Below are 17,824 nucleotides of genomic sequence, written 5' to 3'. Positions count from 1 at the left end.
ACGATTATCGAAAGTTGGGCAGCACATATGCTATCGCATTCGCGATGAATTCGTGATAAAAATGGACTATTGGCAACGTCTTGAGATGACAAAATTAAAGAGTTGCCCACAATAGAGCTAATTTTTTTCATAAATATCGATTTGGCGCAAATTGTCTAGTATTTGATATATTTATATTTTATATAGTTATTATATGTCCACAAAAAAATACATATACTGAGCATTTGACATTTGTAAGGCGACTTTTTATTTTTAGTTAAACATTTGTACGTAATTTATATGATTAACATTAACATATAAGATACCCGTGTTTGCTTAAATATGTATAAATTTACACTTTGTCAATTGACGCGTGTAGCGCCGCCACGACGATTCGCACCGTTTCTCCTTGACCGCTTGCTGACTTCATCAGATGGCTAAATTCCCCGCCGCACTGGTTTGGGCGCAAAGAGTACCTTGGCGGGTTTACAGAGCTCCAGTTCGCTGCCAGGTCGTACAGCAAGGCACAGTTGTATTTCCACCAATGAGGCTTCCGTCCAGACACTGTGCGAGAGTAGGATCGTCGTGCGCAACCGCACATTCGTCTCGTGCTCGCCTTGCTCCGTCATGATGGGCTTGAAGTCTGTCATCTTAGGCACTACGGTGTGCATGTGCTGGTCCGGATACTTGATCTTGATGCGCATGTCCGCTTTCTGGGACTCCAACAGATTATCAATCTCGGCCACGAACGGCACGGCTGCAATCAAGCCGGCTGTCACCTTGATCACGTTGTCCTGCGACTGCACCGGACACGGTTCCAATATGTTAGCCATGCAACGTCGAATCTTCTCATTGGCCGGCGGCAGAGCTAATGGCGGCGCATGCTGCACCAGTGGCAATATCTCTCGGAACACGCGTCCCGGCTTTGGATCGGTAATCGCATCCAACTTGGACAGCAGCGATCGAGTAAAACTGTCCGGCTCCGGCTGCCCCAACTGCGACTTCAGCTTCAGTTTTGGGTCCATCTCAACATCCTTCTGCTCCGTAAATGAGGTGTTTTTACTGCGGGTTCGCATAAAGGCGCTTATGTCTCCTGCCGTCTGCAACAGCATCTGACAGGGTCCGAGCGCGCTTTGCGATCTATCTCGTACCACCAGCACCAGATGGAGTGCACTGGCTCGCAATCTCAGCTGCTTCACCTGCAGAATGTCGCCGTAGTTAAGCCCAGAGAATGTATGCTGGAGCTTCAGACAGTTGCGTATCAGCTCTGCCAGCGATTCCTTGAGCGGCACACGGCTGCGTTGCGTGCTGGCACATCGTTGCATCTGCTCGATCTGTATTTGCGCCGAGAGAAATGTCTCCAGGAAATTGGATGTGCCATACATATCCGAGTCGATGGCGCCCAGGCGCTGAAATCAAAAATTTAAATCAGATCAAGATTGCAATTAACTGTATTCTTCTCTATCTCCCTCTCTTTCTAATCAGTTTTGTTAAATAGTTGCTAAAAGTTGTTAGCTTACTTGAAGATTCGATTGTGCCGTTTTAAGCAGCTCAATTCGATCGTCAGTCATCGTGAATACTTCGCCTATGTGGTTGAGAATCATTTGGAGATATTCAGCTGAACTGCCGACGGCTTGAAGGGCATCTTCAACACGTTTCGTTGTGGACGCTGAGGAGGCGCCCTCGATGGGCAGCTGAGGCACTAGCTTGGGCATTGAGTCGCGTAGGTATGCATAGTGTCGATGCGTGGCCGTGGGCAAGAGGCTAATGATGGGTACCAGGTGCTCGGCGGCGTTGAATACCAGGATGAGAACGCAAAGGTAGGCGGGATCTTCGACATCGCGTTCGGGCGTCTCGAAGAATGGGTGCACGTAGAGCAGATGCCCAGTGACGGCCATCACCAAGTGCGGATGCTTCTGGCCAATTTTCCGCATGCAAGCGTACGTCGAGTGGCGATCCTGTGGATATTTGGCCAGCACATCGAGCAGTTTTTGTACAACCATCAGCAGGCAGGTCTGTGTGGAAACGCGGCAAGCGCCGAGCATAAGGTGCAAGCCCTCGCGCACATCTACGGAGTAATCCTCTAGAGACCCGAGCATAATCTCCAGCTGGTCCTCTCGCAGCACTATGTGCCGTGCAATGGCCGTCAAACTGTATATGGCCTTAAGGCGTACATCTTCGATCTCATCGTTAAACATGTCGACGAGGAAGTCTAAGCTGGTCACTGCGAACTCCGGGCGCGACATGGCCAGCTTGCACATGGAACCAACCGCAGCGGTGCGCACCTCCAAGAATTCATCCTCCAGGCCGTGTACGAGCGCTCCACAGGCGCCGCTGGCAATCAGGGATATGCTGCGCGCATCCAGATGCTCTTGCGGGGCATCGTCCGCCCAACGCTTGCCCGAAGACCATTCACCGCTAGTGACCAAATGAGCCCCACGCTCGTGGGCATTGCGTTTGCGGCGCAGATTGCTCATCAGCTTTTTATCCAGGGTCTGGTGCAGAAACTCACTGCTGACGTGGGTCATGCTACCGAGCAGCTCGGCGGCCAAGACGCGTATCTGCAGCGAGAGATCACAGAGTGCCTCGCACACCTTGCTGAAGGCTGCATCGATCATGCGTATATCCTCGTGATGGCGTTCCACATTGATAATATAGTCGGGGTGACGATTGCCGAGCATGTGTACCAAGCGCAGCGCCTCCTTGCGCACGCACTCGTAATCATCCTTCATGGCTTCGACGGCGCGCTTGTACAATATAGGCGGCAGATGGGAGCCTCGCTCGCCAAGCGTTAGCAGGGCATGCAGCGCCTGCGCACGCACACCCGAATCCTGTGAATCAATGTAGAAAGCTAACTTCCAGACATACTGGCGCTCGCTCTCGTGGCAGGTGGCAAATCGTCCTATCACCAGCATTGCATTCTTTTGCGTATGCGTAGATCCACTGCGCAGCAACTCCTTGGCCAGATGGGCCACCTGTGTGTTGTATGCCAGTGGCACCATTTGACGGCGCTGCTGGCCAATGCGGAACAGGCACATCATACCCTGGGCGAGTACTTTTTGTGAGGTCTCTTTGCGCAGCAGGTAAATGAAGTAATCGATTATTAGAGTGATGCCCTCCTCCGTTCCACATTCGCAGCCCAGGCCCGAAAGGAGCTCGAGCAATTTCACCCGCACTGAGGTGTCGCTGTCTCGCTCCTGCGCCTGATATAGCTGAAATATTTTTGTGGCCGTCTCTTTCAACTCTGCTATCTGCACATTCTCGTAGACAATCTCATCCGTTATCTTGACAAGCACTTCCAGCAGCTCTTTGGTCTGGCTGATAGTGCAGGGACCAATGCTTGCAGCTGGCACAGTACCTATGCCGGGCACAATGATGCTGTTGCCATTATTACTGGCTGGTAGATAGGGATCGAGCAGTCCTAATACTTGAAGTTTCCGTTCGGGTTTTGTTTTCGCTTTGCTTGCTGGCGGCGCCGATGCCTGCAGACGTAGCTTTTTTAACGGCGGAATGCCAACTATTGTCTCAATGAACGATTGGGGTTTCTTAATGGCTAGCGCCATGTTTGTAGTAATGCCTGCGCCTTGCCAAAGTTCTATGGTTCTTGTTTATTTTGTTATTTCTTCGGCACAAACGTATTTTAACAGATTTGTGTGCAATTAAAGATGAGATATGCATCGATACACCAAGCATCGTCGACCTGTTAGCATGGTATATCGATACTTGACCTAATAATTATCAATTCTTAATAAAAATGAAAGAATTTAAAAGTTAATAAATATTATCCAGCTATTTTAAAAATATATTTTTATAGTTTTTCTTTCTTAGTTAATTTATTGATATTTTCTAAGCGTTTTACAATGTTAATGTTAAAAACGATAAGTGCCGCTCTTAAGTTGATCGAAACGCCGTTTACGTCATGTCCACTCATTTGTGCGTTGACGTTACGCCTACAGCGCTTACGTCGCACATGTAGGCTTACGTTATTGGGAAAAGGCGCCTAAATAGTAGCGCTTTACGATATTTAAATTTTCTCTATGCTGTGTTTTACTGAAAAATAATTAAAATAATAAAAATGCAAGACATTTGGTTTTTCTCATACAATTTTCAATAGTTTACTCGTATTTCTTTGTAGTTATACAGCTTACAGTTTGTCTCGTTTATTCATTTATGCGCAAACATCAACCATAATTTACATATTATTGAATTTATTATAAATTAATTTAAGGTTTTCGCTGCAAATGTTGTACAAGAAAGTATGTTTAAGAATTAATTACTTAAGTTTATATCGATTCGCTAAAAACTCAGTTTTCTGGGTATGTTAGGCATAGTAAATCTTAATTGGGGTTTTCCATTGTTTAGGCCATTTGGTTAATAAATAGATTGAAATAGATTTCGTATTTATTGAAATTGGATATATGGGGGCATACATAGTTAGCATTATATATATATTTATATATATATATATATATATATATATATATATATGTGTGTAAAACGCATTAGATGTCGGGCTATATAAATATTTGTATTGATTTTTGTCTCTCTCTTTCTCTCTTCCTCTTAAGGAATCACAGTATCATGCACATACAAATTTCCAACCGACTTCTATCCTTGTATATTGGATTTGAATATTTCCTCATTAGCCGCAAGCAAGCACATGAATGTAAATGTAAATAGAACTTCGACAGGCAGTGCAAATTTCTTTCTTATTTATATTTATTTCATCTTCGGTTTTTTGGTCAGATTTAACAGATTTGGAAAGAGCAAATTCAAGAATATATATATATATATATATATATATATATATATATATATATATATATATATATATACATATATATATATATATATAAATATTTATATTTATGCATTTATAAAAGTGTGAAATTTTTTAAAACTGCAACTTTTGAAATATTCGTTTAGTATTTAGTATTGACTATATTGGTTTTTGAAATCACAATATCTATTCAAAATTTCATATATATATATATATATATTTGTATATATTTATATATATATATATATATATATATATATATATATATATATATATATATATATATATATATATATATATATATATATATATATATATATATATATATATATAGCATATCTGTAGGCATGTATATATAGTCATAGATTGGGTTTTCTTCATGAACTTTAGATCGTTGTTCGCTTCACATGTAAATATATATATATATATATATATAGATATAGATATAGATATATATGTATATATAGATATTCGTATAAATATTCTTTATGTGTGGCGAATGCGGTGTATGTATGTCTTGTGTAGCTGCATTACTAGTTATGTGCCCTATCCTAAGCCATCTTCAATTCTTCCATATTCGTATTTTCATTCTTCATCCTCTTCGTCTCAATCGTTGGGATATGCGTGGTGTTGCAGGTGTTATGAATCTATATATATATATATAGTCTATATATATATATATATGATTTTGTGGGTCGTGTTATGGATTCTTGTTTTGGTCTGTTGTTTCTTGTCATAAATAGCTAATTCAAAGAACAACAACAAAATGCTGTGCAGTGCCTAAATCAAATTTATTTTTTTTATTCATTTTTTTTGTTTTTATTTCAGTTTTTAATCTAATGCAAAAATTTGACTAAGCAACCCTGTATGTTTATAAAGAAATAATCCAAAAGCTTTTAGCTACATAAGTTGCACAAATTTATATGCATATATATATATATATATATATATATATATATATATATATATATATATATATATACATATATATATGTATATGTATATATATATATTTCGCACAGCAAATCAAGCAAAGTTCTAACATATCTCTAATATCCGAACTCTATAAGGATTTATACATGTATATATGTAAATGCATATATGTATGTATGTATGTATGTACGCATGTAGAGTAAGTTGGGTAAGCAGCGCAACTCAATTTTTGTTAGCCATAAATATATATATATATATATGTCTATATATAAATATATATATATATATATGTCTATATATACTATATGGTGTATATATATATATATATATATATATATATATATATATATATATATATATATATATATATATATATATATATATATATATATATATATATATATATATATATATATATATATATATATATATATATATATATATATATATATATATATATATATATATACACCATATATAGTATATATAGACATATACCTTATATACATTTATAGTTTTCTACTTTGTATGTATATAATGCACATTTTAGTTTGTACACTTAAAAAATATATATATATATTGTATTATATATATTCCTATACATATATATATGTTTTTAATATATTTGAAGTCGCTTGAAAAATGTTTAAGAAATTTTGTGTATTTTTTTAGATTTTGTTTTTTTTTTTTGTTTTGTTTCTTTTATTTATTGAAATTAGTACATTTATTCAATTGCAATTTTTAAACTAATTATTTTAAACAAAAAAAAAACACCTTTTTTGGTAAATCAAGACAGTTGGAAAACGGAACGGATCAAAGGCAATTCAGATCGTGTTAGCTGGATCAATGGGTCTATATCTTATCAAACGGAGTTAGTCTCTAGTAGTATATAGCTGGCTGTAAAAGCCGACGCATGTCTGTATATCTGAATGGCAGTTAGTTTGGTTGCCTCGACGCGGAATATGATTTGCTTTGTTCGGCTCGAGGCTTGAATTTCACTAACAATAATAATAATAATAATAATAATGAAAGAGGGCAAGGAAGGTTAGTTACATAACTGGCGGTAGAAATATTACACAATTTAATTATGCTATGGACGTTTTACAAAATCAATTAACTTAAGTATATTATAATAATTAATAATTAATAATTAATAATTAATAACTAATAAGCCGAAAAAGCAGCAATTCACATTTAATTTGACTTTCTATGTTTGCTCTGTGGTATAATATTGTGTTACCTTTTGTTTTTCTTTTATTTATTAATTAATTGTTATTTTTTTTTGTTTCACTTAAAAAGTTAATGGATTTCCAAAATGTCGGCCAGTTAGAAGATCTGCGCTTTGTACAGGCGCATTTTTAGCTAGAGTTGAACAAAGTATGCGAGCTCGAATTCGAATTCGAGTTCGAGTTCGAATTCGATATCGATTTGCTGCCTTTGAACACATATTCATGTTTTGTTTGGTTGTTTGTTGGTTTCTTTGTAAAATGTACAAAAAGTTGGATAAATAGTTAGTTACGTAATGCCCATGCCAAGCTGCGTCGTCGCCAGACACTGCTCGCAGCACAGAAAGCACAACAAACACTTGGCTGGACTGCTACACATACACGGTGCGAAATTAGCAGTTAGTTTCCCTTTTCTTTGCTATATATATATTTTCATCATTTAAATGCAGCAAGCGAAAGCGGAGCCATATGCTAGCTCTCCTCAAAGACTTGTCTATATATAATCCATATCAGATTTATATATATATGTAGATATATTTTATTTATAGTAAATTATTATATATTATTAAACTGTTTGTTTGTTTGCCTGCAGTCGAAATGCATTTTCATTTCAATCAAACAAGTTTTTTCATTTAGAAAAAAAAGGAAAATATTTGAAAAACTTGTGTTAATTAATGAATTAATAATGCAATATTTGTCTTTGCCTTTGTTGTTTTTACATATTTTGATTTTTTCTTATATTTTTTGCTTCATTTTATTTTCAATTTTAAGCCTCGTTCGAGAGTCTAGTCCAGCATAGCGTGAGTGGAGCATATTGGTTTTGCGCGCTGCTAGAGAAAAATGTTGGTTTGAGTCTAGTGCAGTGCAGCGCTACTATTTTTATGAACAGAACTGTCGCAGCAAAGGCTGCGCCCAGGGAAAGCTTCGACTATGACGACGACAGCTTTAGATGCAGCTCCGCCTCAAGCAATCTGATCGCTCCACTGAATTTGGGGCTGGACTCTGTGAACGAGCTCTCATTTGTTTCATTTGGGTTTTAATTGTGAATCACTTCGAGTTGAGATTCAGCATAGATAGCTGCAAGATTTGCACACGAACATACGAACGACGACATACATTATTATAAAAGCTCTTCTAATACATTATTACATTGAGTGTTTCAATTTGCAAAATCAACTAAGAATATTGAAGAAATCAACACACGCACACCCACACACAAACACGTACAAATTTAGTTATACATTCTTAAACGTGCAACAATTTCAATGCAAATTGAATTCATTTTAATATTTTTCATTTGTGTTTCGCTTATGCAGTTTCAATTGTTACAAAAAAGTTTTCTTTTTTTCTCATTTTTTTGTTAACTTATTTTTTAAGCAAATAAAAAAAGCGAAATATGAAATCAACGCAAATTCTACGCGCTTTCGTTATTAATTTAAATTTGCAGACACTTAAAGCAGTTTAATTGTTCTTCATTCACACACGCACACACACACACACATACAGACAGACAGACAGTCTCACACATACACACAGAGAGAATTAGTTAATAAAGTTGGGCGTAGTTTGGGTTTTTTTTGTTTTGTTTTCGTCCTTTTGAATGCACGTATTGAAATCAAATTAGGGCGGCGGCTGCCTGCCACGCCTCTTAGACGTAGGTGGCAACTGCAGCTGTGCTCGCCGTTGCAGCGCCACCGCCGGCGGTGCTGCTGCTGCCGCTGCTGCCAGCGCCGGCTGCATTAGCTGCTCCGGCTCCAACTCCTGGCTGCTGCTGCTGATGCGCCGCTGCTGAGTTGTTCAGCGGCTGTGGACTGACCGGCGGCTGTAGCTTGCCAGGCACATACTGCCCAATAAAGGAGCCATCCTCAGTGAACTGACCTGTGTGTTAGAGCGGGAAAGAAACAGCATTAGATGGGCCAAATGTAAGGATATATATATGAGTGTGCGTTAGCTATAACCAGCACCAATGTGTGTGTGTGTGTGTGTTAGATCCGTTTGAGCTATAAATTTATATTAGATCGTCAATATGTTATCGTTGGTTTTTGCGCATGAGTTCAGTTTGTGGTTGGGTTAGTCGTTGGGTTGGGTTGAGTTGGTTTGGGTTTGTTTTCTTTAAGTGGGGTAAACCTGGCACCAAGCTACGACCACCAGCTACAGGGTATCTATGAGCTACGATGAACAAGCTGCATGCTTCATAAGACATTACCTTGCGTCGAACTAAAGTTGAATCTGGCGCTTTCACAGCTCTCAAATGAAACTCAAAAATAATTCAAAATTGCAATCGATGGGAATAAAAATATGATATATGGCAGATGAATTCGAAAAGTTGTACTTGAAAAATAAAAAAAATTAATAAAAATTCGAAAAAATCCACAAAAAGAAGTTAGAAAATTCGAAATTCAACAAATTTTTGTACTAGCTAAAGGCTAATGGCATAGTTCGATTCTAAATACTAGAAGAATTTAGCAAATGTAACTCAGATAATACACTGCTCGAAATTAGTTGTAAAGTGAAAAATAAGAAATTTTCAAAATTAACTTTTAGTTTTTATAAATTTAACAGAAATTCGAAAATTTTTCCAAATTGAAATCAGAAAATTCTAATTTGATAAGATTACAAAAATAGAGAATTCCGAACAACTTACGGAATAGAATAGATCGATTCTAAATATTAGAAGAATTATGCAAATATAACTTAAATAATACACTGTTCCAAGCTAGTTTGAAATTTGTTAAACCAAAAATAAAAAATAAAATTTTTTAAAATTTTGATTTTTAGTTTTTGGCAATGTTTTCTAGATCAAAATGCATTACTAAAACTACAATTTAATATTCGAGTTCGACTTCTGCTTCAGTCTTCCTCTACAGTTTACGCTCAACAATCCAAAGTAAATATTATTTTTACTGCGTTTGTTGGTTTCGCTACGCTAGATGAAAATACAAAATATCGTTTTGATTTTTTTATTTTTTATTTTTTAATATTAAATAGCTCTACTACACACAATAAAAAAAGAAAAACAAAATTTCGTATTCTCCTCATTTTGTTTTCAGTTTTTCCTTGTTTTATGCAGAAAACAAACCGTTTACAACATTTCTCTTTACATTAAACTGTTCAAGCGAATTGATAAAAAAAAATTATACATTTAGGAAATAATAAGATAAAACATATTTCATTAAAATACATAGTACACGAAATTAAAAATAATGAAACAAAACTAAAGAGAGTCGAAAAATATGTTCATTTTTTTGTTGCTTTTTTGCTTCTTTTTTTTCTTTTAAATAAAATACAAACGTAAGCAAATTATTATTATTCTTGTTTTTTTTTTGTCAAGGAGGGAGCTACAAACGGAAAATTTACATTACATTTTGTATATTTCTTTGTTAAATTAAGACTTATTTATATATATATATATATTTTATATATGCATTACATATTAAACAGAGGACAGATTTGAAGTGTAGAAGAGAGCGGTACAGTTAGAGAGCTGGCGTATGTGTGTGTGGGTGGGTGGGTGTGTGTTGGTGCTATAAAGTTGGCAGGGGGCGTGAGACGCTTCTGCTCTATGGGATAGTTGGTTGGAAGGATGAGGAATTTTAACATTTTCACTTTTTCACTTTTTATTTCTCATGTTTTTTCCCTTCCATTGTTCCTTAATTTATTTGGATTTTCCTTTCTTTATTGTTTTTTTTATTTTTGTTTGTTTAATAGCCTTTTTGCTGCATCGTTGTTGTTCTTTGTTCATTTTCTCGTTTTTGCTTGGCAGTATTTATTTTGCTTTAATTTATTTAATTTTTTTTTAGTTCTAGTTTTTAGTTATTTTATATAAAAAAAATATATTCGCATTCATATAGAAAATTAGCTCGTCGCACTAAAACTTAACTTAAAAAAACTTTGATTTTCATTTAGAATTTTGGGCGCTGTTGTAGTAGTAGTAGTAGTTGTTGTTGTTGTTCTGGTTGTTGTAGAGTTTGGGAGGCTCGGTTCGAATCGGTTCGATATAGATTTGCTGTTGTTGCCGCTGTTGTTGCGGCGCTGCTTACAAATTAAAATCAAAGTCCTTTGCGTCCATATTGGCCAATAAAGGAACCATCTTCGTTCATGCCTGCATTTTCAGTTGTTTTACAGTATTTTTCGTTGTTATATTTTGGTATATGTTGAGTTGTTGTTGGTGTCATGTGTGTGTTTTTTTTTTGTTTGAGTAAACAAAGAAATAAAATTGTTGAAGAAAAGAAAACAAAAATGATACGCATAAGTAAATTAAATGTTGTGCACAACGAATTATAATAAAAGTAGAAAAAATAACAAAATGAGAACGAAACGAAACGCAACACAAACAAATAACAAAACGCCAAAACAACATTAAGCGATTAATGATCAACTGGGTCCTAAGGCACAGAGTGAACAAAAAAAATAGACATATACAAAAGAAAGCACAGGATATGTTTTAACCTAGGATCATCCGCACAGTGTCACATGCCAAAAGTCTCGTAGTCTTTTATATAAATATATATTTAATATATTATTATTATAGATGACAATGTGGGACAAAGTGGGCAAAGCGATGTTTCTTTTGGTTAAGGATCTCGGAGAAAGTAAAGCAAATTATTGATGTCTGCCAATTAGGCTTAGGTAAGCTGAAGCTCGCACTCTCAACGGTTGTCATAGTGCGATAGCAAAATGTCTTAGCTACTGAATTCTGTTAGAAATATTCGAGGTCTACACTAAGTTGGCTTTCATCATATTACTTTCTTATCATATAAAGAGACGACTCATAGTATCTAGAAATATATTTTTCGATTCCATTTTTAATTTATTTTTAAGTCTGCTAATTAGATTTTGTTCACATTCAATTTGGCATTAGAATTTTCATTCAAAAATAGATATATACAATTGTGCACCTTAATCAGTCACAGTCACATCAGATAAATCGAATTTCATATTTAAAAAATTGAAAACTTTTTGTTATAATTTATTATATCAAGTGCCTTGGTATAAAGAGAAACTCTTCTAGTAATTTCGTAAGCTTCTCTTCGTTTAGATACTTTGTTCAGTTTAGATACTTTATTCTGTTTAGATACTTTGGATAGTCTCTTTTGTTTAGATACTTTCTTCTTTAGATACTTTTCTCTGTTATGATATTTTCATTTGTTTCGATACACTTCTCTGTTTATATACTTTTTGCTATAAAGATACTTTCTTCAGCTTAGATATTTTCTTCTGTTAGTATACTTAAGATATTCACTTTTTGTTTAGATACTTTCTTCTGATTGGATACTTTCTTTTCTTTAGATACTCTCGTTTATATAGGTACTTTCCTCTATTTAGATACTTTTCACTATAAAGATACTTTCATCTGTTTAGACACTTTCTTCATTTAGAATACTTTAGATACTTTCTTTTGAGTAGATAATTTCTTCTGTTTCAATATTTTCTTCTGCTTTGGTACGCTCTTTTCTTTGGATTCTTTCTGCTAATTAGATACTTTCTTTGGTTCTCTGATATTTCATTTTATTTACATGCATTCTTCTGCTCTACTGTTTGACTACTTTTTTCTGTTACGCTACTTTTCTCTGTTAGGATCCTTTCATTGCTTTAGATACTTTTTTTCTATCCACAATCTGTTAATGGATGATCCCAGCCTCACATGCTGATTATGCATATGCATATATATAAAGATATATTCACAGTCTGCAGCACCGATGCCAGTTAGTCGAGCATATATATATATAAAGAGAGAGGAGGGGAGATAGAGGAGTGCGCGTGCATAAAAAGAGGGCGTAACAAAACGTTTAAGCGAAGCGCGACGCAAAAAGCCAGCCAAAAATTTGTTGTTGTTGTTGTTGCTGTTGTTGGTCGCTTGCAATGCAACCGCGAAGAAGTAATGCACAAATGCATAAACAAAAGCCCGGGCTAAGTGGAAGCTACCTGGACGAAATGGTTGAAGAAAGATGAAGCCAACGCCGCCACCGTCGCCGCCTTCAATTACATTTATAAATGTTGTATCTGTGTGTGTGTGTGTGTTTATGTGCGTGGGTGTGTGTGCAACAACAAACTTAAACGCAAGATGATTGTGAGAACTAGTCTGATTGAAACTGTTGGCGCATGGCGTTGTCGTAGGGTGGCGGCGATGACTGCAACTGCGGCTGGGGCACAGTTTGCGCAGATGGCTGCTTGATGCCCACCTTGCGCGCAGCGGTGGCGGCATGGCCGGCGGCTGTGGTCACAGCTGCAGCAACATCATCATCATCATCATCATCATCATCATCATCATCATCATCATCATCATCATCATCATCATTATCATCATCATCATTATCATCATCATCAATATGATCAAAAACAAAAAGTTGACAAAAAAAAATAAAATAAACAAATTATAAATAAATGTACGTAGACAGATGAAGATTGGTAATTGCAAAATGAAGACAAACAAAGACATGGACTGGGACACTCGGAACACCTGGTATCAACTGGAGCTAAATGTAAGTCTTACCTGTGTCGCCATCACCGTATTCGGCCATTGAATCGGTGTCGCTCTCCACGCCGGGCTTATTCGCTGAACTAACGGATTGGCGACCAGCGCTCTTGTTGTCCAAACTGTAAGTGAGAAAGTGCATAAGAATCTAATCGTTATCGTCATCGTTATCGTTATCGATAGGCTTACGGTTGCGAGTACTCGTGGAAGCCGCCCTCATCCGGATAGTCGCGCCTGCCATTCGCCAGCTCGCGATCATGCACATCGTATTTGCCACCGCGATTGCGACGTATGATGCAAATGATGATGAACAGGATGATGATAATGGCCAGAGCCAACATCATGCCAATGAACCAACCGGCATTCGCCAGATTATCGTTGCGCACCATTATGGGTCCCTCGGCGCTGTTCGTATCGATCTCCCTGGTAGCGCTCTCCGTGTGATAGTGCCCATCGACGGACACGACACGGAACTCGTATACCGTATCCGGCTCGAGGCTGCCCACTTCCTGATAATCGACTGATTTTTCGGGTTCTTTGGTGGTCCATTCCGTTTCACCCTTGATTCTGTTGCAATTGAGTTTTCAATTAATTATACGAATCACATTTATGGCCTAGTTCAAGATCTTGAACTAACTCGAAGTCAACTCACCTGTACTTGGTAAAGAAGTGTGAGCCCGAACGACCATCGGTGCTGGGCAACCAGTTGATGCGGTAAGTGGGCTGGCCATTTGGCGACTGTAGTTGCTCCCATGACAGCGACGGAGTGGACGGCGGCTCCACATCTTCGCCCAGTGTCGTCTTCTCAATGTAAAGCCTGCCATGGAAAAATCGCATTTATTAGTCAAATGTTTTCGGATTATGGAGAGGGGCTGTGGCTTACTCGGTGCCCTCGCCCATCTTGGTAGTGGCTGTGATAGAGATGCGATACTTCGTCTTGGGCTTGAGTCCGGCCATTTTCATGCGTGTGATGCGGGCATCGGTGATGTGGGGTTCGTATTCGCGACGCTCGCCCACATAGCTGCCCTTGACTACCTCGTAATAGAGCTTGTAGCCGGTTAGCTTGCCATTGGGACTGAGCGGCTTCTTCCATGTGAGCCAGAAGGCTGACGAGCCTAGAGGGTAGGCCTCCAAGGACTCCACCGCCGACGGCACACCCTCGGGCGTATCGAAGTCGATCACAGCGCTGGGCGGTCCATTGAAGCGTCCATTGTAGGCCAGCACGCGGGCATAGTTCTTGGAGTCGGGCTTGAATTGTGTGACTAGCGCGCCATTGTCAATCGTATGGATTTCGCGCATGCCCTCTTCGCCCTCCTTTTCGGTCCAGGTTTGTATCTTGTAGCCCTTGAAGTGGCCGCGCACGGACTCCTCGCTGACCTTATTCCAGCCCACATAGGCGGTGGTTGCGCTCGTTACCTGCTGCATGCTGAAGTTGGTGGGCGCCTCGAGGGGTCGATCTTCGCCGGAGTAGCCAATCACCTCCTCGGCGGCAACATTCGATTCGCCGTTGGCATTGATGGCGACCACTTTAATGTGATACTTGACGAACGTCGGCTGGTCGGGAATCAGTAGGTTGTCTTGGCGCCAGTTATAGATGTCCTTGTTCTCCCAGGCGGCGGCGGGTATGTCACGCTTCCAGCTGACGCGATATTGGAAATTGGGCGCATTATGCTCGATCTCAGGCATTGGGGTCCATGCGATGACCAAATTGTTTGGCTCGGTGCCCTGGCCGACAACGTTGTCCGGATTCTTGAACGGTACATCCGGCTGTGTGGTGCACGCATCGCTGTGTTTTGACGGCTCCGATGGTCCAATCTTGTTGTAGGCAATCACACGGAACGTGTAGTTAGCCCATGGCGACATTTGCACTACAAACGAAAAATCTGTGCTGGGCACCTTCTCGTAAGCGGTATCCCAGGAGGCGGGCGTGAACGAGGTGTTAAACTGGATCGTATAGTGTAGGATGGGTGAGCGATTGTCACCCTGCGGCTCCCAGGAGATCTCTGCCTTGTCCGCTTGGCATGTGATGCCAATCAATCGGGGCTGATTGGGTACATCCTGCACGATCAGATTCGCCTTGGCCGTCGCCTCGTCCAGCTGTGTGCGCGCCACGCACGTGTATTCACCGGAATCCAGCTCCTGGGTCTTGGCAATTGTCAGCGAGTTGTCATTGGTCTTCACAAAGCGCGCCTCGGCCGCGAAGTCGATGGGTTGCCCGTCCTTCAGCCACTCGATCTCTAGGTCCAGCGTGTCGTCGTGCGCCTCGTTGCAGCGGAAAGTGGCCGATTGACCGGCGGCGACCTCATAGTTTTGCGGCTCCTGGGTGATCCGGGTGCGCTCCTTCACCACCAGCGAGCCCTGCGCCGTCTCATTGCCAAATTTGTTCACCGCCAAGCAGGTGTAGTTGCCATCGTCAGCGAATGTTACCTCCTGTATCTGCAGGTCGCCCGATGGCAACACAGTGTAGCGTCCGCCGGTCAGCCAGTTGTGATTGTGGCGCCACTTCACTTGGGGCTTGGGTGCTCCGAAGACGCGACAGCGCATCGTGATGTTGCGTCCGTTGACGGTGGCCTCGGCACGCGGTGGCTCTTGGATCTCTGGCGGCAGGGCAAGCACATTCAGGTAGACATCCTTGTAGACATAGCCGAGCGAGTTGGTGGCGTTGCAGCCATAGTTGCCCGTATCGTTCTTGACCAGATTCACAATCTTAATGAAGTTGTTGGTAACAGTGCGTCTGGGATTCGGTTCGCTCTGTGCAATCGGTTTGCCATTGTGTATCCATTGGATGGTCGGCTCTGGATGGCCGGCAGCCTTGCAATTGAATACGACCTCTTCATCCTCGGCGGCGTTTTGTATCTCCGGCTCCTCGGTGAAATAGGGTATGGCATGGATTTTCAAGTTGATCGAATAGGATTGCGCCTGGCCCACACCGTTCGACACGTCGCAGCTGTAGGTGCCCTCATCGTCGAAGTTCGCCTGTCGAATGACCAGAGATTTGCCGTAGTTGCCTTGGGTAATGCGATCATTCCATTCCACCCGCTTGCCGTTCTTTAGCCAGAGTGTCTGTGGCAATGGTGTGCCGCCATAGATGCAATACAATTCGACACGCTTGCCGCGCAGCGCCACCTCGTTCTTTCGGGTCACATACTGGCGTTTTGGCGGGAAACGATTCTGCGAAGCACTCACGCCCATCTGCTTGACGTCCAACAGTATCTTATTGCCGATCTTGTACTCGTTGCGGAACACGGAGGTCGCCGAGCAGGCATACCAGAAGTCGCCGCTAGCATCGTCGCGTGTCACATTCGAGAACCAGAGCGTGCCCTCCGGATCGAGGGTCATGCGCGAATTGTTGATCGACTTGATGCCCGCATCGATCGTCTGCTGTATCAGCCAGTTGACAGTGGGCTTGGGCCAGCCGTCAGGCGCCTCGCACTGCAGCGAGAAGGGCTCCCCCTCGACGGCCTCAACGCTGCGCGCTGCCTCGTCCTTGAATGCATTCAGCTCCGCCTTGCGCACGAACACCGAGTTCGATGTGGCCACACCAAACTCGTTGGAAGCAAAGCACTGATACTGTCCCAAATCTTCGTCCTTGGGCGATGTGATCACCAGTGTGCCGCGGCCAGGCTGACGCAGCATACGATTATCGTACGCCTGCCAATCAAACTTTTTGCCGTTCTTAATCCAGCGGTATCTGTAAATAGATAGCAGCAATTGAGATCGGATTAGTTGAATATCGAGGGGGTGCTTAGGCTTAAGATCGTGCATATTTATAGCTGCGGAATGCATTCTAAATGTGACTTTGTTTGGGAATCTTAATAGCTAAATGCAACTAAGCTGAGATACCTTCGAAAGGAGGTCACTGCTGAGATGCTCTATACCTCCTCTCTGAGCTTACGTGAGGGAGGGAGAGGGAGAGGCAGAGACAGCTTCTGCTCTGCCTTAAAAGAGATAGAGAAGGACCTATACCTGCTCTACCTCAGTAACCTTTCTTGAGAGAGAATCTGTTAAATTTATTGATCTGTCCTATAGCCTCATTGCCTCTCCTACGTAAGCCTCTCTTGCTGCGAGAGGACGTATAGAAAAGCTGATCAGGGATATGTGCCTCCTCTCGGAGATTGAGCCACACACGTTAGAGAGAGAAAGAGAGCTTTTCCCCTATGAATTCAAAGAAGTAAAGAAGCTCTAGGTATTATATTTATCCCTCGCTCGCTTTTATAAGATAGAATCTGTAAAATTTACTGATGTGTCCTATAGCCTCTCTTCTTCTCCTACTCTTGCTCTTGTTCCGAGAGGACGTTTAGCAAAGTTGATCAGGGAACCGTGCTTCCTCTCAGAGAATGAACCACATACGTTAGAGATGGAGAGAGAGCTGTTGCTCTATACCTTAAAAGAGGTAAAGAAGGTCTAGGTAATTGCTTTATCCCTCGTTCC

At 40.4% G+C, this 17,824-nt stretch overlaps 2 protein-coding genes across 6 annotated transcripts in view; both read right to left on the bottom strand.

The window, feature by feature from the left end:
* Window positions 1–233: 233 nt before the first annotated feature.
* On the bottom strand, window positions 234–3,668 carry LOC111603379 (integrator complex subunit 4). Its single transcript, XM_023320930.2, has 2 exons — window positions 1,500–3,668; window positions 234–1,388 (listed from the first exon to the last, which is right to left on the bottom strand). The coding sequence occupies exons 1-2, from the start codon at window positions 3,540–3,542 to the stop codon at window positions 417–419; spliced, it is 3,015 nt and encodes a 1,004-aa protein (XP_023176698.2). The 5' UTR covers window positions 3,543–3,668; the 3' UTR covers window positions 234–416.
* Window positions 3,669–8,551: 4,883 nt separating this feature from the next.
* Window positions 8,552–17,824, bottom strand: part of LOC111603367 (neuroglian) — a 44,791-nt gene continuing 35,518 nt past the window's right edge. For 3 of the 5 annotated variants that reach the window (XR_002751681.2, XR_002751682.2, XR_002751680.2), the window contains exons 4-9: window positions 14,277–17,084; window positions 14,046–14,210; window positions 13,583–13,960; window positions 13,412–13,515; window positions 12,844–13,144; window positions 10,950–11,020 (exon numbers count right to left, since the gene is read on the bottom strand). Coding sequence is in view for 2 of the 5 variants with exons in the window: in XM_030223678.1 (XP_030079538.1) it covers window positions 8,567–8,796; window positions 13,412–13,515; window positions 13,583–13,960; window positions 14,046–14,210; window positions 14,277–17,084 (3,685 nt within the window). In the remaining 3 variants the exon portion in view is untranslated. Of the gene's footprint in view, window positions 8,797–10,261; window positions 11,021–12,843; window positions 13,145–13,411; window positions 13,516–13,582; window positions 13,961–14,045; window positions 14,211–14,276; window positions 17,085–17,824 lie in introns of those variants that run through there. The other 2 variants (XM_030223678.1, XM_030223677.1) reach the window with 2 other exon arrangements.

This window comes from Drosophila hydei, unplaced genomic scaffold, assembly GCF_003285905.1.
Source record: "Drosophila hydei strain 15085-1641.00,03,60 unplaced genomic scaffold, DhydRS2 tig00000250-arrow-arrow-pilon, whole genome shotgun sequence".
NCBI lineage: Eukaryota > Metazoa > Arthropoda > Insecta > Diptera > Drosophilidae > Drosophila > Drosophila hydei.
The sequence above is the reverse complement of the archived record's forward strand: the minus strand, read 5'-3'. Positions and strand labels throughout refer to the sequence as shown.